The sequence below is a fragment of the Coturnix japonica genome, unplaced genomic scaffold (assembly GCF_054131305.1).
Source record: "Coturnix japonica strain WE unplaced genomic scaffold, WE-NBRP24 Scf053, whole genome shotgun sequence".
Classification (NCBI taxonomy): Eukaryota; Metazoa; Chordata; class Aves; order Galliformes; family Phasianidae; genus Coturnix; species Coturnix japonica.
Window position 1 is genome coordinate 394,923 of NW_028188956.1, and position 16,005 is coordinate 410,927.

Consider the following 16,005-nt stretch of genomic DNA (forward strand, 5'->3'; position numbering starts at 1 on the left):
TTCAGCCTGCACAAATGAGAGGACTTGAGAGCACTGTGGCGGTTTAAAGAGATCAGAAATGATAAGAACACGTTGAGCTCCTGTCTGTGGCTGCACCTCCCCAAATCCTGACAAAGGTATCTTATAACGTATTCAGGGAATCTGGTTACATGTTTCCATGAGCTCTTGAAAAGAGAAAATGGAAATTAGGTAGAAAAGATATGAAATACATTTTTATATGTTCAATAACATTTTATTTGCACATTGCTATATCTCACATAATCATACAATCAAAGATACATAAAAAATAAAGAACCATCAGTCGGAATCGTGTGAGGAAGATGTGCACTATATTAAAGCTGGAATAGTGCTTATTGCAACCCCTTCCTAAGAGCGTGCTTGATCTCCCTGTTCCTCATGCTGTAGATAATAGGGTTCAGTGTTGGTGGAACCACTGCATACAGAATTGCCACTGTCAGATCCAGGAGTGGGGAGGAAATGGAGCGGGGTTTCAGGTAGGCAAAAAAGCCAGTGCTGAGAAACAGGGAGACCACGGCCAGGTGGGGGAGGCATGTGGAGAAGGCTTTGTGCCGTCCCTGCTCAGAGGGCATCCTCAGCACAGCCAGGAAGATCTGCACATAGGACACAACAATGAAAACAAAACAACCAAAGGCTAAACTGACACTAAAAATGAGAAGCACAACTTCCCTGAGGTAAGAGGCTGAGCAGGAGAGCTTGAGGATCTGGGGGATTTCACAGAAAAACTGGTTGACAACATTCCCTTGGCAGAGAGGCAGTGAAAACGTACTGGCAGTGCGCAGCAGGGAATAGAGAACCCCAGTGCCCCAGGCAGCTGCTGCCATGGTGGCACAAGCTCTGCTGTCCATCAAGGTCCCGTAGTGCAGGGGCTTGCAGATGGCAATGTAGCGGTCATAGGACATGATGGTGAGAAGGGACAACTCTGCTGACATGAAGAGGAGAAGGAAAAAGAGCTGTGTAGCACATCCTGTGTATGAGATGGCTCTGGTGTCCCAGAGGGCGTTGGCCATGGCTTTGGGGAGAGTGGTGGAGATGCTGCCCAGGTCGAGGAGGGCCAGGTTGAGGAGGAAGAAGTACATGGGGGTGTGCAGGCGGCAGTCGCAGGCTACGGCTGTGCTGATGAGGCCGTTGCCCAGGAGGGCAGCAAGGTAGATGCCCAGGAAGAGCCAGAAGTGCAGGAGCTGCAGCTGCCGCGTGTCTCCCAGCGGCAGCAAGAGGAACTCGCTGATGGAGCTGCTGTTGGGCATCTGCAGTTCCTGGGCTTGGAGTCCTGTTCAGAGTGCAGAAGATAATGACAAGTCCAGACCATTCTCAGAGAGACTCCTCCTGCTATATAATAAAATGTTTTCATTCTCCTACAACAGTGTACATTTAGCACCATTACTTGCATTTAATTTCATGTAGTTCAGCATTCCTTAAGCAGAAGCAGCATATGGAGCTCTAACATTCCACTTATTTTCTTATCCCACCTCCCTGGATATTTTCATGTGTTTCATGTCTCATATCTTTAACCCAACTGCTCTTAGAGCCCCAAAAACAGCCTCTGTGCCATTCAGTGTGAATTCTAAAAAACTGCCCGTTTGTAGGTTAAGTGAATTATTCATGTCTACTGAAAATGATGATATTTTCAATTGGTTCAATCCTTCAGGAAACGGGAGACTGAGAGCACATCATGTGTGACTGTTCTCAAAATAAGCAATTGATTGAAGAAAAATTATCAGAGCTGTGACAGCCCCTTTTACAATTCTGCCTCCAATCCTTTCTGCGTTCCCCCAGAACAGGAAATGGAAACCCCCTGCCTTGGCTCTCCTCTGGCAAAGCAACCGTAGAAACATTCAGTTGTGCAGTGGAGCTGTGATCCCCTGCCCCAGGCAGCAGCTGTGGCAGCACAAGCCCTGCCGGGGGCTCCTTCCTCCCACACGTCTCCCCACAGCGCCCTGGGCAGCTCCCCGGGCAGGCTGAGTGCTGAGCCTGGCAGGCGGCAGAGTCCCATACCCGGCACACAGCCCCTGGGGCACAGCAGGGACCCTGCTCTGCAGGACAGCCCTGGGCACCCGCCTGCAGCCCCGTCTGCACAGCCTGCAGCCGTGCTGGGACATGCAGCCCTCAGGGCTGTGCTCAGACCCTGCAGTACAGAAGCCCTCAGGTGGAGCAGAAGCCTTTTAACATAGCAAAGAAACATGTGGTGCTTGCAGCCAGATCTGCTATGGAATGTCCCAAATTTGGTGATCTCTCTAGGAAAAGCAGATGCATTGCCTACTGCATGACACTTACCATTCTGCTGATCTGTTATCAATGCTCCTGCAGTCAGCTCACAGCAGGCTCACACTGTACAAACACAGTAAGCTCTCTCTCCCTTCTCTTCTATCCTCTTGTGAACTGTTGCTCAAGCCCCAGCCCTGCTGTGCTGTGCACAAGAGCTGCTCCTGGGCACAGCTGAGCACTACAACTACAACACTTTCCACTTTTATGAGCTCCCTGTGTCCCAGAAGCCCAGCCCAGCTCAGTAACAGATGATGTCATTTTTTATCCTTCCCACTCATCTCCCCTGTGGTGTCCCGGGGTCCTCGCGGCCAACAGCTTCTGAAAGACAACAACATCATGACAGTACATTAAAATCTGTTGAATTAAACACCAGATTTCTAGTGGTCAGTGACTAATTCCAGACATGTGCTGAGTCCTCCCAGAGAGTGTTTGCTCAAAGAGGGCACTCATACAAGGACAGGATATCACAGAATCATAGAATCACCAAGGTTGGAAAAGACCTAAAAGATCATCCAGTCCAGCTGTTCACCTATCACCAATAGCTCCCACTAATCCATGTCCCTCAACAAAAAAAGTCCAATCATTCCTTGAACGCCTCCAGGGTCCGTGAATCCACCACCCCCACCCTAGGAAATCCATTCCAGGTCCCAAAGTTCAGGACGTGGCATTTGGTCTTGGTGAACCTCATCCCATTGGCTTCAGCCCAGCTCTCCAGCCTGTCCAGATCCCTCAGTAGGGCCTTGCTAACTTCAGGCACATCCACACTCCCAGCCAATTTGGTGTAGTCTGCAAACCTACACAGGATGCACGCAGTGCCCTCATCCAGGTCATCAATAAAGATACTGAAGAGGACAGGCCCCAGCACAGACCCCTGGGGAACACCAGGTAGGCACACAGGTGGGCGTCCAGGCGGGTCTTGAATATCTCCAGAGAAGGAGACTCCCCAACCTCTTGGGCAGTATGTTCCAGGGCTCCATCACCCTCACTGTAAAGATGTTCTTGCACACATTTGTGCAGAACTTCCTATGCTCCAGTTTCTGTTCCATTTCCCCTTGTCTTGTCTCCACACACTGCTGAAAAGAGCCTGGTCTCTCCACTTTGATTCCACACCTCAGATATGAATACTGACATGAGAGCAACCCTCTCCACCTTTCCCCTGCGAGCAGAGCATAGCAGAAGAGACACAGTCCCCATGTATCACGCAGTGTTATTCTGCTTACCAACAGAAGAGGCCAGTCTTTCTCTATGCTCCATCTGTGGCATACTCCAGAGTTCAAGGCACTGCAAAGCTATGGCACATCTATGTTCTTGCAATGATGACACCTTAGTATTCTCTGGGCTTGCATTTCAATGGCATCTAATTAAGTCTAGGGTCATACCAGTTGACGGGAATCTGGCAAATGTTGTCTCATTGTAAGAAAGAGCAAGAAAGATGACAGGGGCAATTATGGACCTGTCAGTCTCACTCCAGCACCTGGTAAAATTAAGGAGAAATTGATGGTGGGAGTTATGGAAAAACAGCTGAAGGACAATTCTGTTATTGGTTGCAGCCAACGCAAGTTCCTGAGGGGAAGGTCCTGTTTAACTTCAGGTCCCTTTATGACACAGTTGTCCATTTAGTTGTACCAGGGAAGCCAGATGATGTTATTCTTGAGGATTACAGTAGAGCCTTTGATACTGTTTCTCACAACAACCTTCTGGGCAGAATGTCCTGCATATGGCTAGACAGAAACAGAATGTGGTGGGTGAGCAGTTGGCCAATAGGTCAGGCTCAAAGGATTATAGTCAATGGGTTCCATCAGCCTGGTAGACGGTCACTATCAGGGTTCCCCAGGGCTCCATTGTAGGGCCACTTCTCTTCTATGTTTATGCAGATGACTTGCATGCAGGACTAGAAGATGTTCTCAGCAAGTTTGCTGATGAGACCAGATGAGGAGGTGCAGTTGCCTCCACTGAGGGTGGACAAAACTTGCAAAGAGATGTTGACAAGTCAGAGAAGTGGGTACCAGTTGGTACTAAGCACCAAGTGCATAAAGCATTACAAGAACAAGTGCCTGATTGTACACCTGGGTATGGGCAACACTGGACATAAACACTGACTGGATATGGGACACTGGAGAGTGGTCTGAATGAGAAGGATTGGGGGTCCTGCTCAACATCAATTTGGAAGTGAGTCAGCAGTGTGCCCAGTCAGCCAGGATAGCCAACGGTCCCCTGGAGTGCATAAAGCAATTTATTGCAAGCTGGGTAAGGGAAAGGATTGTCCCTCTCTGCTCTGCTCTGCGCTGCTGCAGCTTCACCTGGAGCACTGGGTGCACTTCTGGGCAAAGCAGAACATAGAAAACATCAAACTATGGGAGAGTGTGCACAGGAGGGCACTGGAACTGAGAGATCTGAAGTTCAGAGTTTCATTGGAACTGATTGCTTCTTCAGACTGTGCCCTTCTCACATCTGACATCCTGCGATGAGACACAGGGCACATGTGGGATATGAACTTCACAGTATCCGTGCACCGCATGTAGAGCCTGGGATCTTCTGTCCCCATGTCTTTCATTTAACTTCATACAGACCTCCATCCCACTGCCCCAGGAAGGGCCCTGAGCCAACATGAGAGACAGGATCTCCCTGCCAAGGGTCTGGGAAGCAGGGCTTGTCCTGTTTGCTTCTTAAGATAAAGAAGGATTTTCTTAGCATCAGAGCCACCATGCCAGTGCCTTTGCCTCACTGGAGTCATGGCTTCCAATTATCTGCCCTATCTTGCGACTAAGGAAGGTTGCTTGCTAATGGCCCTCAGTGGGCCCATTAATACTCCAAGAAACTTCACTGTTGCTTCTGACTTTGTCTTGCTGAGTTCTTTGTACAAACTTCTCTCTGCACTGGAAGTTGATGGATGCAGCACCAAATGCTCCCTGGGGCCCATTAAAACTTAAAGAGCCTCCTGTGCCTTGTGCCTTCCTGTTCTCCAGGTTTTCAGAACTTGTTCAGCAAAATGCAGACAGCTTAAAGAGCAAGAATCCAAAATGCATTTATTGTCTATTTATTTATTGTTTGTTCTATACAGGAAGTAAAAGAAGCACTTTGCAACTGATGTCAATCCAGGATGTCCCAATGAGTTCTATTCCGTTTCTGTGTGGACAAAGTTCCTCCTCAACCTCCCCACCCCACTTCTACTCACATTGGCCTCATGGGACTTGCATCACTTTTCCTCACATCACTCTTCTCCTCTGCAGTCACCCGCTCAGTATTAAACCTCCTTTGTACCAACTCCCACTGGCTTTCCACAGAGAACCAGCTGCACATGGAAGAAGAAAGAATTCTCTTTATTTACGTCCAACAAACAGAAGGAAAGGTGATGCAATTGAATGAACAGTCAGACACAGTGATCAACTGCATGCCATGTCCAAGCTGCTTCTATTGAGGTTTATCTTTCATAGGGAATATCTGCACAAGAAATGAGTTAGACACAGATAGGATGGGATAGATAGAATCACGGTGAAGGAGTTGAAAGCAGACTTTTGAGGAATGGAGCAAATTCCAGTAATCACCCTGGATAGATCAGCCAGGGAGTTGGGAGGTATCAACTTAAAATTGAACAGGACTCGTGAGTATTTCAGAAATTGAGACGGGATTTTAAATATTTCAGAAATATTTAAAAGCATGAAAAATAAAAAAAAAAGAGAAGAGAAAGAGAAAGAGAAAGAGAAAGAGAAAGAGAAAGAGAAAGAGAAAGAGAAAGAGAAAGAGAAAGAGAAAGAGAAAGAGAAAGAGAAAGAGAAAGAGAAAGAGAAAGAGAAAGAGAAAGAGAAAGAGAAAGAGAAAGAGAAAGAGAAAGAGAAAGAGAAAGAGAAAGAGAAAAAGGAAAAGGAAAAAAAAAGAAAGTGAAAAAGGAAAAGGAAAAGGAAATGACATAGAAAAAAAAAAGAAAGAGAAAAAGAAAAGATAGGAAGGGCTAGATAGAATCACAGTGAAGGAGTTGACAACACAGTCCATCAGACTTTGGCGAGATGGAGCAAATTTGAGTCATCCCCCTAAAAATCTGAAATCAGACAGATAATTGGGAGGTATCTGACTGAACAAAGAGCAAGGGATGGGGAAATCTGGCAGGCTGTGGCAGGAGCATGTGTGTAAGTGGCCTGCTGAAAACATGCCCTTAACCTCGGCCATTTATTTAGGAGAGCTGAAGACATCTGGAGGATGAGGGACATCAAATAGGCTGCAGGGAAGAGCAATGGCCACGCCAGGATTTCATAACAGGGCATTGGCACTGGCACCACTGTCTGTGTCCCTGAACCTGAAGGCATTTGTGTCCAGCAAACACAGTTGTGGTAAACATCGTAGTTTCAGAAAAAGAACTAAAAAAAAAAAAAAGTCATCATATCACGCCAAAGATTCATATGTACAACTTAAAATTAAACAAGACTCATGAGAATTTCTCATGTTGAGAAGGGTTAACACATATTCATTGATTTTGATATCTGTTTTCAATTTTTTGTCTCAGTTTGACTGACATTAATGAACATCTTTTAAGCTTACGGCCTAAATACAAATAAATAAATAAATAAATAAATAAATAGATAGATAGATAGATAGATAAATAAATAAATAAATAAATAAATAAATAAATAAATAAATAAATAAATAAATAAATAAAAAGAGATCCATTTGCGTCTTGCACTTGGCCTGATGTCTCATTGACCTTCACAGTTCCCACCAGACTGTCATTGCCGGAGAGTATGAGATCTAGCAGAGAACAGGGACTTCCCACACGGTTTACAAGCACTGGCACACATCAGGAGCAGCCCAGGCACCTTGGGCATCACCCAGTGTCTGTGTGTAAGCAGCTACGTCCCTGCTGAATGGCCGAGGATTCAGAGCAGGAGCTCACATGCAGGCAACTCCTTGTGCACTTCTGAACTGAACCAGAGGAATCCCAGATCCTGTGGGTGTGTACGGAGCTGAATCCCATTTCATCTCCAGGATTTCTGTCAAGGGATGAGACTCCTGCACTGCCTCAGCCCCCATCCATTTCCTCCCCACTCCTGGATCTGACAGTGGCACTTCTGTACTCAGTGGTTCCTCCAACACTGAACCCTATTATCTACAGCATGAGGAACAGGGAGATCAAGCACGCTCTCAGGAACATGTTGCAATAAGAACTATTCCAGCTTCCATAAAATGGACAACTTCATCATAGGATTCCCAGTGATGGTTCTTCATTTTTTATGCATCTTTGATTGTTTGATTATGTGAGATATAGGAATGTGCAAAAGAAAATAATGTTATTGAACTTATAAATAAAAATGAATTTAAATTCTTTCCTACCTAATTTCATTTTGTCACTTTAGGAGCTGATGTAAACATGTAACCAGATTCCCTGAATACGTTATAGGATACCTAAAAAGGTTTCAAAAATGACATTTGCTTAGCTGTTCTGTCTTCCTACTTTGTCTGGATTTGGGTAGGTGCAGCCACAGACAGCAGCTCAACATTTTCATTCTGATCTCTTTACACTGCCACAGTGCTCTCAGGTCTTCTGTGTCTCACAACAGTCCTGTTGTCTCTACAGCAGCACTCCGGGACAGCAGTCAGTAGCCAGCAATATGAACGACTGCATCAGTGCTGGTCTCCTTGCTGTCACTGCCATAACAAGAGGGCCCCTTCGGAGCACGTCCAGAGAACTGGAGGCCTCTTCCAAATCTGGTTTAAGGAATGTACCTCAGGAGCTGCTCCCTGAGAAGACTTCAAGATATTCTGGTGCATTTCACTGACTGGCAGGGATAGTTTCAGAAGTCCCAAGGAGATCTGTAAGGGACTCAAGGCAGTGCTGAGGTTTAGAATCTGTGTTCTAAGGTCAAGATAAAAAGAAAACGATTATAAATATGATAAATGCATGTATACATATCTTATATATATAGTATATTTTCACATATATACAATATAGGCAGTTGCTAACATATCTGCATGTACTAATACATATACATATGATACATAGATGATAATAGTTTATATGCATATCTGTTTGCAAGTCTAGGACCTGTTGCAGGGGTTTTAACAGCCTCAAGGTTCACTGTAGGAACTGGAGAGGCTGTTTTCCTACTGCAGGAGTTGGAGCAACTGCAGAGCCCATTGCCAGAGCTGAAATCACCGTAGGACCTGTGACTGAAGTTGGAGCAGCCACTGTGCTCATTGGAGGGGCTGGAGGGTTACAGGGCTGTACCTCCTGGCACAGTGCACCTCCCTTGGGAAGCATTTGTTTCATTTTCTTATAGCAATACTTGGAACAGCTACATGACCTGTAGCAGGAGTGACTGCAGAGCTCATTATGAGGGGTGGAGTGGCAGAGGGATCTGTCAGCAGATCCAGCTCTCTTCCCATTGATGATGCTGAAGAATGTTAAACACAGCTCAGTAGGTGTGGGCCAGGCCCTGGCAAACTCCAGTTATTTGTGCCTGTTTGAGATCTCCAGGGTTTCATCAGACCTTCCCCCAATATTCTACCAGTTTCTCAGGATCATGCGGTTGCCCAGAGATGTAGTTCCTAAGCCCTGGGGGTGCCCACCGCTCCAGGCAGCTGCCCAGACCATCCCACACCCCCTGCCATGCAGAGCCTTCTCACCTAGAAACAGATCTCTCACTGATATTCCTGAATAATGTTTAACCTCAGTCCTAGAATTCTAGAATCACCAAGGCTGGAAAAGTCCTAAAAGATCATCCAGTCCAACCGTTCGCCTATTACCAAGAGCTCCCACTAAACCATGTCCCTCAACACAATATCCAGTCACTCCTTGAGTACCCCTGGGCTCCCAGAGGAGACTATGTAAAATGTGTAATTTCTTATCATGCCAACAATATTACTTCCAAAACCCAAAGATGACCACAGAGCTGAATGTGCACAAAACTTCACTTTGTCAGCTGCCAATTTTATCATTATACAAAGCAAGGTCAAAGAGCATAGCAAAATAAATACCCTAATCCAGCATCCAGAGTTGACAAATAATGCAGCAGGGAAAACAAGCAGCAAGCAAGGAGCTGTGCAATGCAGCTTCATGAGAAGACTCATCAGTCTCCACAAATAGGGAAACTCTCAGCATCATGGCCTGCAGTTCTCCAGCTCCGAAAAAGCCCTGTGTTAACTCGATCTGGACAAATGTGCTGTTATCTCAACCCTTGGAGCCTCTCATCTGGCACCAAAATGACGGTGGTTGTTGAACCCAACATGTGGCTCAGCAGCACACAGTGCTTTGTGCACTGCCCCATTCCTAATAGGATGGGGAAGAGAACTGGGAAAAAAAGTACAACTTGTGGGTTGTAACAAAGCAATTTACTAAGAGAGATAAAAGGAGAGGAGTTATAGTTATCACTATATATCTATTGATATTGAATTGTATGTAACAGCGGATAAACAAGCACTTGCTCAGCACCACCAGACAGATGCCCAGTTGGGCCCTGGGCAGTGAAAAGACTGAGATGAACTCCCACCCCTTTCAATACAATTTCTGCTTGCTGTCAGCTGATAGAGAACGTCCCTTTGGCCACTTTCAGTCAGCTGTCCTCACTCTGTTCCCTCCCAGCTCCATGTGCCCTCTACTGACCATGGCCTTGGCTCCGTACAACACTGCTTAGCAGCAACTGAAAACATCAGAGTGTTATCAATGGTTTTCTCCTAGAACCAAAACACTGCACCATAGCAGGCAGTCTGAAGAAAACAATTCCATCCCAGCTGTAACTCTGATTCCTGCCTGTCCTCTTCCTCTTGTTCTTCCTGATCAGGAAGCAAGGAACAGAATCTGCCAATCTCCTCTTTGTGCCTTTTCCATCAGTTCTCAGCTGGCTCCTCTGCCATCCCCAGGCAGAGCTCAGTGCGCTCTCACAAAGGGCAGCTGCCTTTCCTCATCTTCCTTGCCCATCCATCATGAATTGTCAGTGAGTAGTGAAAAGGTACCCCATAGTAGATGAAAAGGGAATACTTTGCTACAGAAAGGGAAAGGGGGCCTCACTGAGGCAAAGTATAGTTACAGGTAGATAGTTTATGTTAAGGGGGTCAGAGAGAGGGGGAATTGCAGACACTAAGCTTGAGAAAACAAGGGGATGAAGGCCATGAAGATCAGGGTGGAACAGCCCGAGAACAGCGTGGTGATTAGATGTCCACAGAGCAGCTGGAACCAGTTTGGGGGGTGCCCCTCCTGAAGGGTCGAAAGTTTATGGTGAGGAAGATGATGAGCCTTCATCCCACGTCCACCCCCACAACTCACTGCGCATGCGCAAGGGGGGAGGGACTGCATGCTAATGGGGTCTGAGGAATGTAATGAATATGTATCCAAATTCCTGCCAACTATTGATGATTTATTAGTTCAGCCTATATCTGTTGCACGCTTCCTCCTGACGGTGTGCAAGTGAGGTGCAGCTCTGCCCCTTGCACCAGGGTGTGTGTGCATCACTCATTAAACATACCTGCTTTATAACTACTTGGTGGTTATGGAGTTTGATTCTGCAAGTCACCATCTCTAGGGCCATCCTGCTCTATTGCCTGCTCCATTATCGGGGTGATGAGTCCATCAAGGCCTTTATATGGGACCTCATTCATCCCAATGACAATGAGAAGGCCGGCAAGCAACAAGGTAAGTGCGACCCATAAGTGTGACCCCATAGGGGCCAATGGGGACCCCAGACCCATAAGTGGAAACACAAACCCATAAGTGGGACCCATAAGTGAGGATCCAGACCTATAAGTGGGTCCTCAGACCCATAAGTGTGACCCAAAACCCAATAACTATGATTCTAGCCACATAAGTGTGACCCCGTAGGGGCCAATGGGGACTCCAAGCCCCATGAGTGAGGCTCCAGACCCATAAGTGTGACCCACAAGAGAGGCTCCTAACTCATAAGTGGGAACACAGACCAAGAGTGGGAACACAGACCCATAAGTGGGAACACAGACTCGTAAGAGAGTCCTCAGACCCATAAGTGTGACCCTAAAGACTTCAAGATGTCCCCAGCCCCATAAGTGTGACCTATAAGTGAGGCTCCAGTCCCATAACTGCATCCCCAGCCCTATATGTGTGACCCCATAGGGGCCAATGGGGACCCCAAGCCCCGTAAGTGTGAACAGAGCCCCATAAGTGGGACCCATAAGTGAGGCTCCAGCCCCATAGCTGTGACCCCAAACCCTAATGACGTTCCCTAAACCCTGATGGGGTCCCCATAAACCCTAATGGGGTCCCAATAAGTGTGACCCCAGCCCCATACATGGGTCTCTAGACTCATAATTATGACCCCAGCTCCATAAGTGAGACCACAAACCTTATGATTCTAGCCCCATAAGTGCGTCCGCAGCCCTACAACTGCGTCCTTAGCCCCATAAGTGGGACCCCAAACCCCATAAGTGGGACCCCATAGGGGCCAATGGGGACCCCAGCCCTATAAGTGGGAATGCAGACTCATAAGTGGGTCCTTAAACCCCATAACTGTAGACTTGGAGATGTCCCCAGCCCCATAAGTGGGTCTCCAGCCCCATAAGTGAGGCTCCAGACCCATTAGTGTGACCCCATAGGGGCCAATGGGGACCCTTGCCCCATAAGTGGGACCCATAAGTGAGGCTCCAGACTCATAAGTGGGTCCTCAGACCCATAAGTGGGAATACAGACCCATAAATGTGACCCATAACTCCATCCCCAGCCCCATAAGTGGGTCCCCAGCCCCACAAGTGTGACCCCAAACCCCATAAGTGGGTACACAGCCCCATAAGTGTGACCCCAAACCCCATTTATATAGACCTCATTCATGCCAATGACAACGGGAAGGCCGGCAAGCAACAAGGTAAGGATTCAGACCCATAAGTGGGAACACAGACCCATAAGTGGAACCCATAAGTGAGGATTCAGCCCAATAAGTGGGTCCCCAGACCCATAAGTGTGACCCAAAACCCCATAACTATGATTCTAGCCCAATAAGTGTGACCCCATAGGGGCCAATGGGGACCCCAGACCCATAAGTGGGACCCATAAGTGCCTCTCCAGCCCCATAAATGGGTCGACAGACCCATAAGTGTGGCCCCAGCCCCATAACTATAGACTTGGAGAGGTCTCCAGACCCATAAGTGAGGCTCCAGACCCATAAGTGTGTCCCTGGACCCATAAGTGTGTACACAGACCCGTAAGTGTGACCGCAAACCCCATTTATATGGGACCTCACGCACCCCAATGACAACGGGAAGGCCGGCAAGCAACAAGGTGTGTGCGACAAATAAGTGGGACCCCATAGGGGTCAATGGGGACCCCAGCTCCATAAGTAGGAACACAGACCCATAAGTGTGACCCCAAACCCCATAAGTACAATTCTAGCCCCATAAGTGACACCCCAAATCCCATAAGTGCCTCCCAAGACCCATAAGTGTAACCCATAAGTGAGACTCCAAACCCATAAGTGTGACCCCATAGGGGCCAGTGGGGACTCCTGCCCCATAAGTTTCACCCAAAACCCCATAACCGAGACCCTATACAAATTTGAGATGTCCCCAGCCCCATAAGTGTGACACATAAGTGAGGCTCCAGCCCCATAACTGCATCCCCAGCCCCATAAGTGTGACCCCATAGGGGTTAATGGGGACCCCAGCCCCATAAGTGGGAACACAGACCCATAAGTGTGACCCAAAAGCCCATAACTGTAGACTTGGAGATGTCCCCAGCCCCATAAGTGGGTCTCCTGTCATGGTTTTGTAATTTTGTAATTTTGCTATCAGTATTCCACATCATAACATCATGTCAAGTATGGATACTTCTGTTGAATGTGCAGTCCACAGAAGAAGACTACATATCCCAGAGAACAACAGGAGTAACAATAAGTCATGGGACCAGGACGCTGTATAATCTCGTTCCCAGGCTGGAGTGCCCTCCTTCTTCTCTCCAACTTCTCGGAGAGTGGGAAGCGTTCCAGCCGTGTCACCTAGAGTTCACAGTCTGCCTCTCAGTTTTCGGGGACTCTCTCTCTCTCTCTGTTTGTTCGATTTGTTAGCCTCAATTATATTATATTGTGTTATCTTGTATTTCGGTATCATATTTAGTAAAATAAGTTTTTCCTCCTTAGATTGCCGCTGTTTTTATCCCATTCCCCTTTTCCCCCTCCTTTCCGGGCCCCGGGGGGGGGGCCCACAGGGTGGCTTCCCCTGTCACGGGCATAGGTAAATCTAAGTAACCCGTGACAGGCGGCTATGGGGCACTTATGGGGCTGCTATGGGGCACTTATGGGGTAGCTATGGGACACTTATGGGGCACTTATGGGGCTGCTATGGGGCACTTATGGGGCAGCTATGGAGCACTTATGGGGCAGCTATGGGGGAGCTATGGGGCACTTATGGGGCAGCTATGGGGCACTTATGAGGCAACTATGGGGCAATTATGGGGCAGCTATGAAGCATTTATAGGGCAGCTATGGGGCACTTATGGGGCTGCTATGGGGCAGTAATGGGGCACTTATGAGGCTGCTATGGGGCACTTATGGGGCAGCTATGGGACAGTAATGGGGCTGCTATGGGGCAGTAATGGGGCACCTATAGGGCACATATGGGGCACTTATGGGGCTGGTATGGGGCAGCTATGGGGCACTTATGAGGCAACTATGGGGCAATTATGGGGCAGCTATGAAGCATTTATAGGGCAGCTATGGGGCACTTATGGGGCTGCTATGGGGCAGTAATGGGGCACTTATGAGGCTGCTATGGGGCACTTATGAGGCTGCTATGGGGCACTTATGGGGCAGCTATGGGACAGTAATGGGGCTGCTATGGGGCAGTAATGGGGCACCTATAGGGCACATATGGGGCACTTATGGGGCTGGTATGGGGCAGCTATGGGGCATCTATGGGGCACTTATGGGGCAGCTATGGGGCATTCATGGGGCAGCTATGAGGCATTTATGGGGCACTTAATGGGCTGCTATGGGGCACTTATTGGGCAGCTATGGGGCACTTATGTGGCTGCTATGTGGCAGCTTAGGGACAGCTATGGGGCAGTTAATGGGCTGCTATGGGGCACTTATTGGGCTGCTATGGGGCACTTATGGGGCACTTATGGGGCATTTATGGGGCACTTATGGGGCAATTATGGGGCACTTATGGGGCATTTATGGGGCTGCTATGTGGCAGCTATGGGGCAGTTATTGGGCTGCTATGGGGTACTTATGGGGCTGCTATGGGGCACTTATGGGGCAGCTATGGGGCACTTATGGGGCAGATATGGGGCACTTGTGAGGCACATATGGGGCACTTATGAGGCACATATGGGGCAGATATGGGTCTGCTATGGGGCAGCTATGGGGCCGGTATGGGGCACTTATAGGGCACTTATGGGGCTGCTATGGGGCACTTATGGGGCAGCTATGGAGCTTTTATGGGGCACTTATGGGGAAGCTGTGGGGCTCTTTTGGTTCCGTTATGAGGCAGCTATGGGGCATCTATGGGGCAGCTATGAGGCACTTATAGGGCACTTATGGGCACATATGGGGAACTTATGGAGCAGCTATGGGGCACTTATGGGGCTGCTATTGGGCAGCAATGGGGCACTTATGGGTCACATATTGGGCAAGTATGGGGCAGCTATGGGGCACTTATGGGGCAGCTATAGGGCACTTATGAAGCAGCTATGGGGCACTTATGGGGCACTTATTGGGCTGCTATGGGGCAGCTATGGGGCGGGTATGAAGCACTTATGGGGCAATTATCACTGAATCACAGAATTATCAAGGTTGGAAAAGACCTAGAAGATCATCTAGTCCAACCATTACCAATACTTCCTGGCTAAATCATATTCCTCAGCACCACATCGAAGCATTTCTTGAACACTCCCATGGTCAGTGACTCCACCACCTCCCTGGGCAGTGCATTCCAATGCCTGACTACCCTTTCCGAAAAGTAATACTTCCTAATGTCCAGCCTGAATCTCCCCTGACGCAGCTTAAAACCATTCCCTCTAGTTCTATCACTGATTACACGAGAGAAGAGGCCAACCCCCAGCTCACTACAACCTCCCTTCAGGAAGTTATAGAGAGCTATAAGGTCTCCCCTGAGCCTCCTCTTCTCCAGGCTGAACAATCCTAGCTCCCTCAGCTGCTCCTCGTAAGGCCTGTGCTTCAGACCCCTCACCAGCTTTGTAGCCCTCCTCTGAACACGTTCCAGGGCCGCAATGTCTTTCTTGCAGTGAGGGGCCCCAAACTGAACAGAGAACTCAAGGTGCGGCCGCACCAATGCCGAGTACAGGGGGGCAATTACCTCCCTGTTGCTGCTAGTAACACTGTTTTTGATGCAAGCCAGGATGCCGTTGGCCTTCTTGGCCACCCGGGCACACTGACGGCTCATGTTCAGCCGAGCATCAATCAATACCCCCAGGTCTGTTTCCTCAACACAATCTACTAGCCACTCTGCCCCAAGCCTGTAGCGCTGCCCAGGGTTGTTGTGGCCAAAATGCAGAACCTGGCATTTGGTCTTGTTGAACCTCATCCTGTTGGCTTTGGCCCAGCTCTCCAGCCTATCCAGATCCCTCTGCAGGGCCTCTCTACCCTCAGGCAGATCGACACTCCCTGCTAATTTGGTGTCATCTGTGAACTTACTGAGGGTGCACTCAATGTCCCCATCCAAGTCATCAATAAAGATGTTGAAGAGGACAGGTCCCAGCACCAACCCCTAGGGAACACCACTCATGACTGGTCTCCAACTGGATTTAACTCCATTCAC

The 16,005-nt window shown here is 48.3% G+C and overlaps 1 protein-coding gene across 1 annotated transcript; it reads right to left on the minus strand.

Annotated features, from left to right (window-relative positions):
* Positions 1 to 251: 251 nt before the first annotated feature.
* LOC146752047 (olfactory receptor 14J1-like) lies at positions 252 to 1,283 on the minus strand. Its single transcript, XM_085533070.1, has one exon. It carries the CDS (start codon positions 1,263 to 1,265, stop codon positions 351 to 353), a length of 915 nt encoding a protein of 304 aa, XP_085389196.1. The 5' UTR covers positions 1,266 to 1,283; the 3' UTR covers positions 252 to 350.
* Positions 1,284 to 16,005: the final 14,722 nt, after the last annotated feature.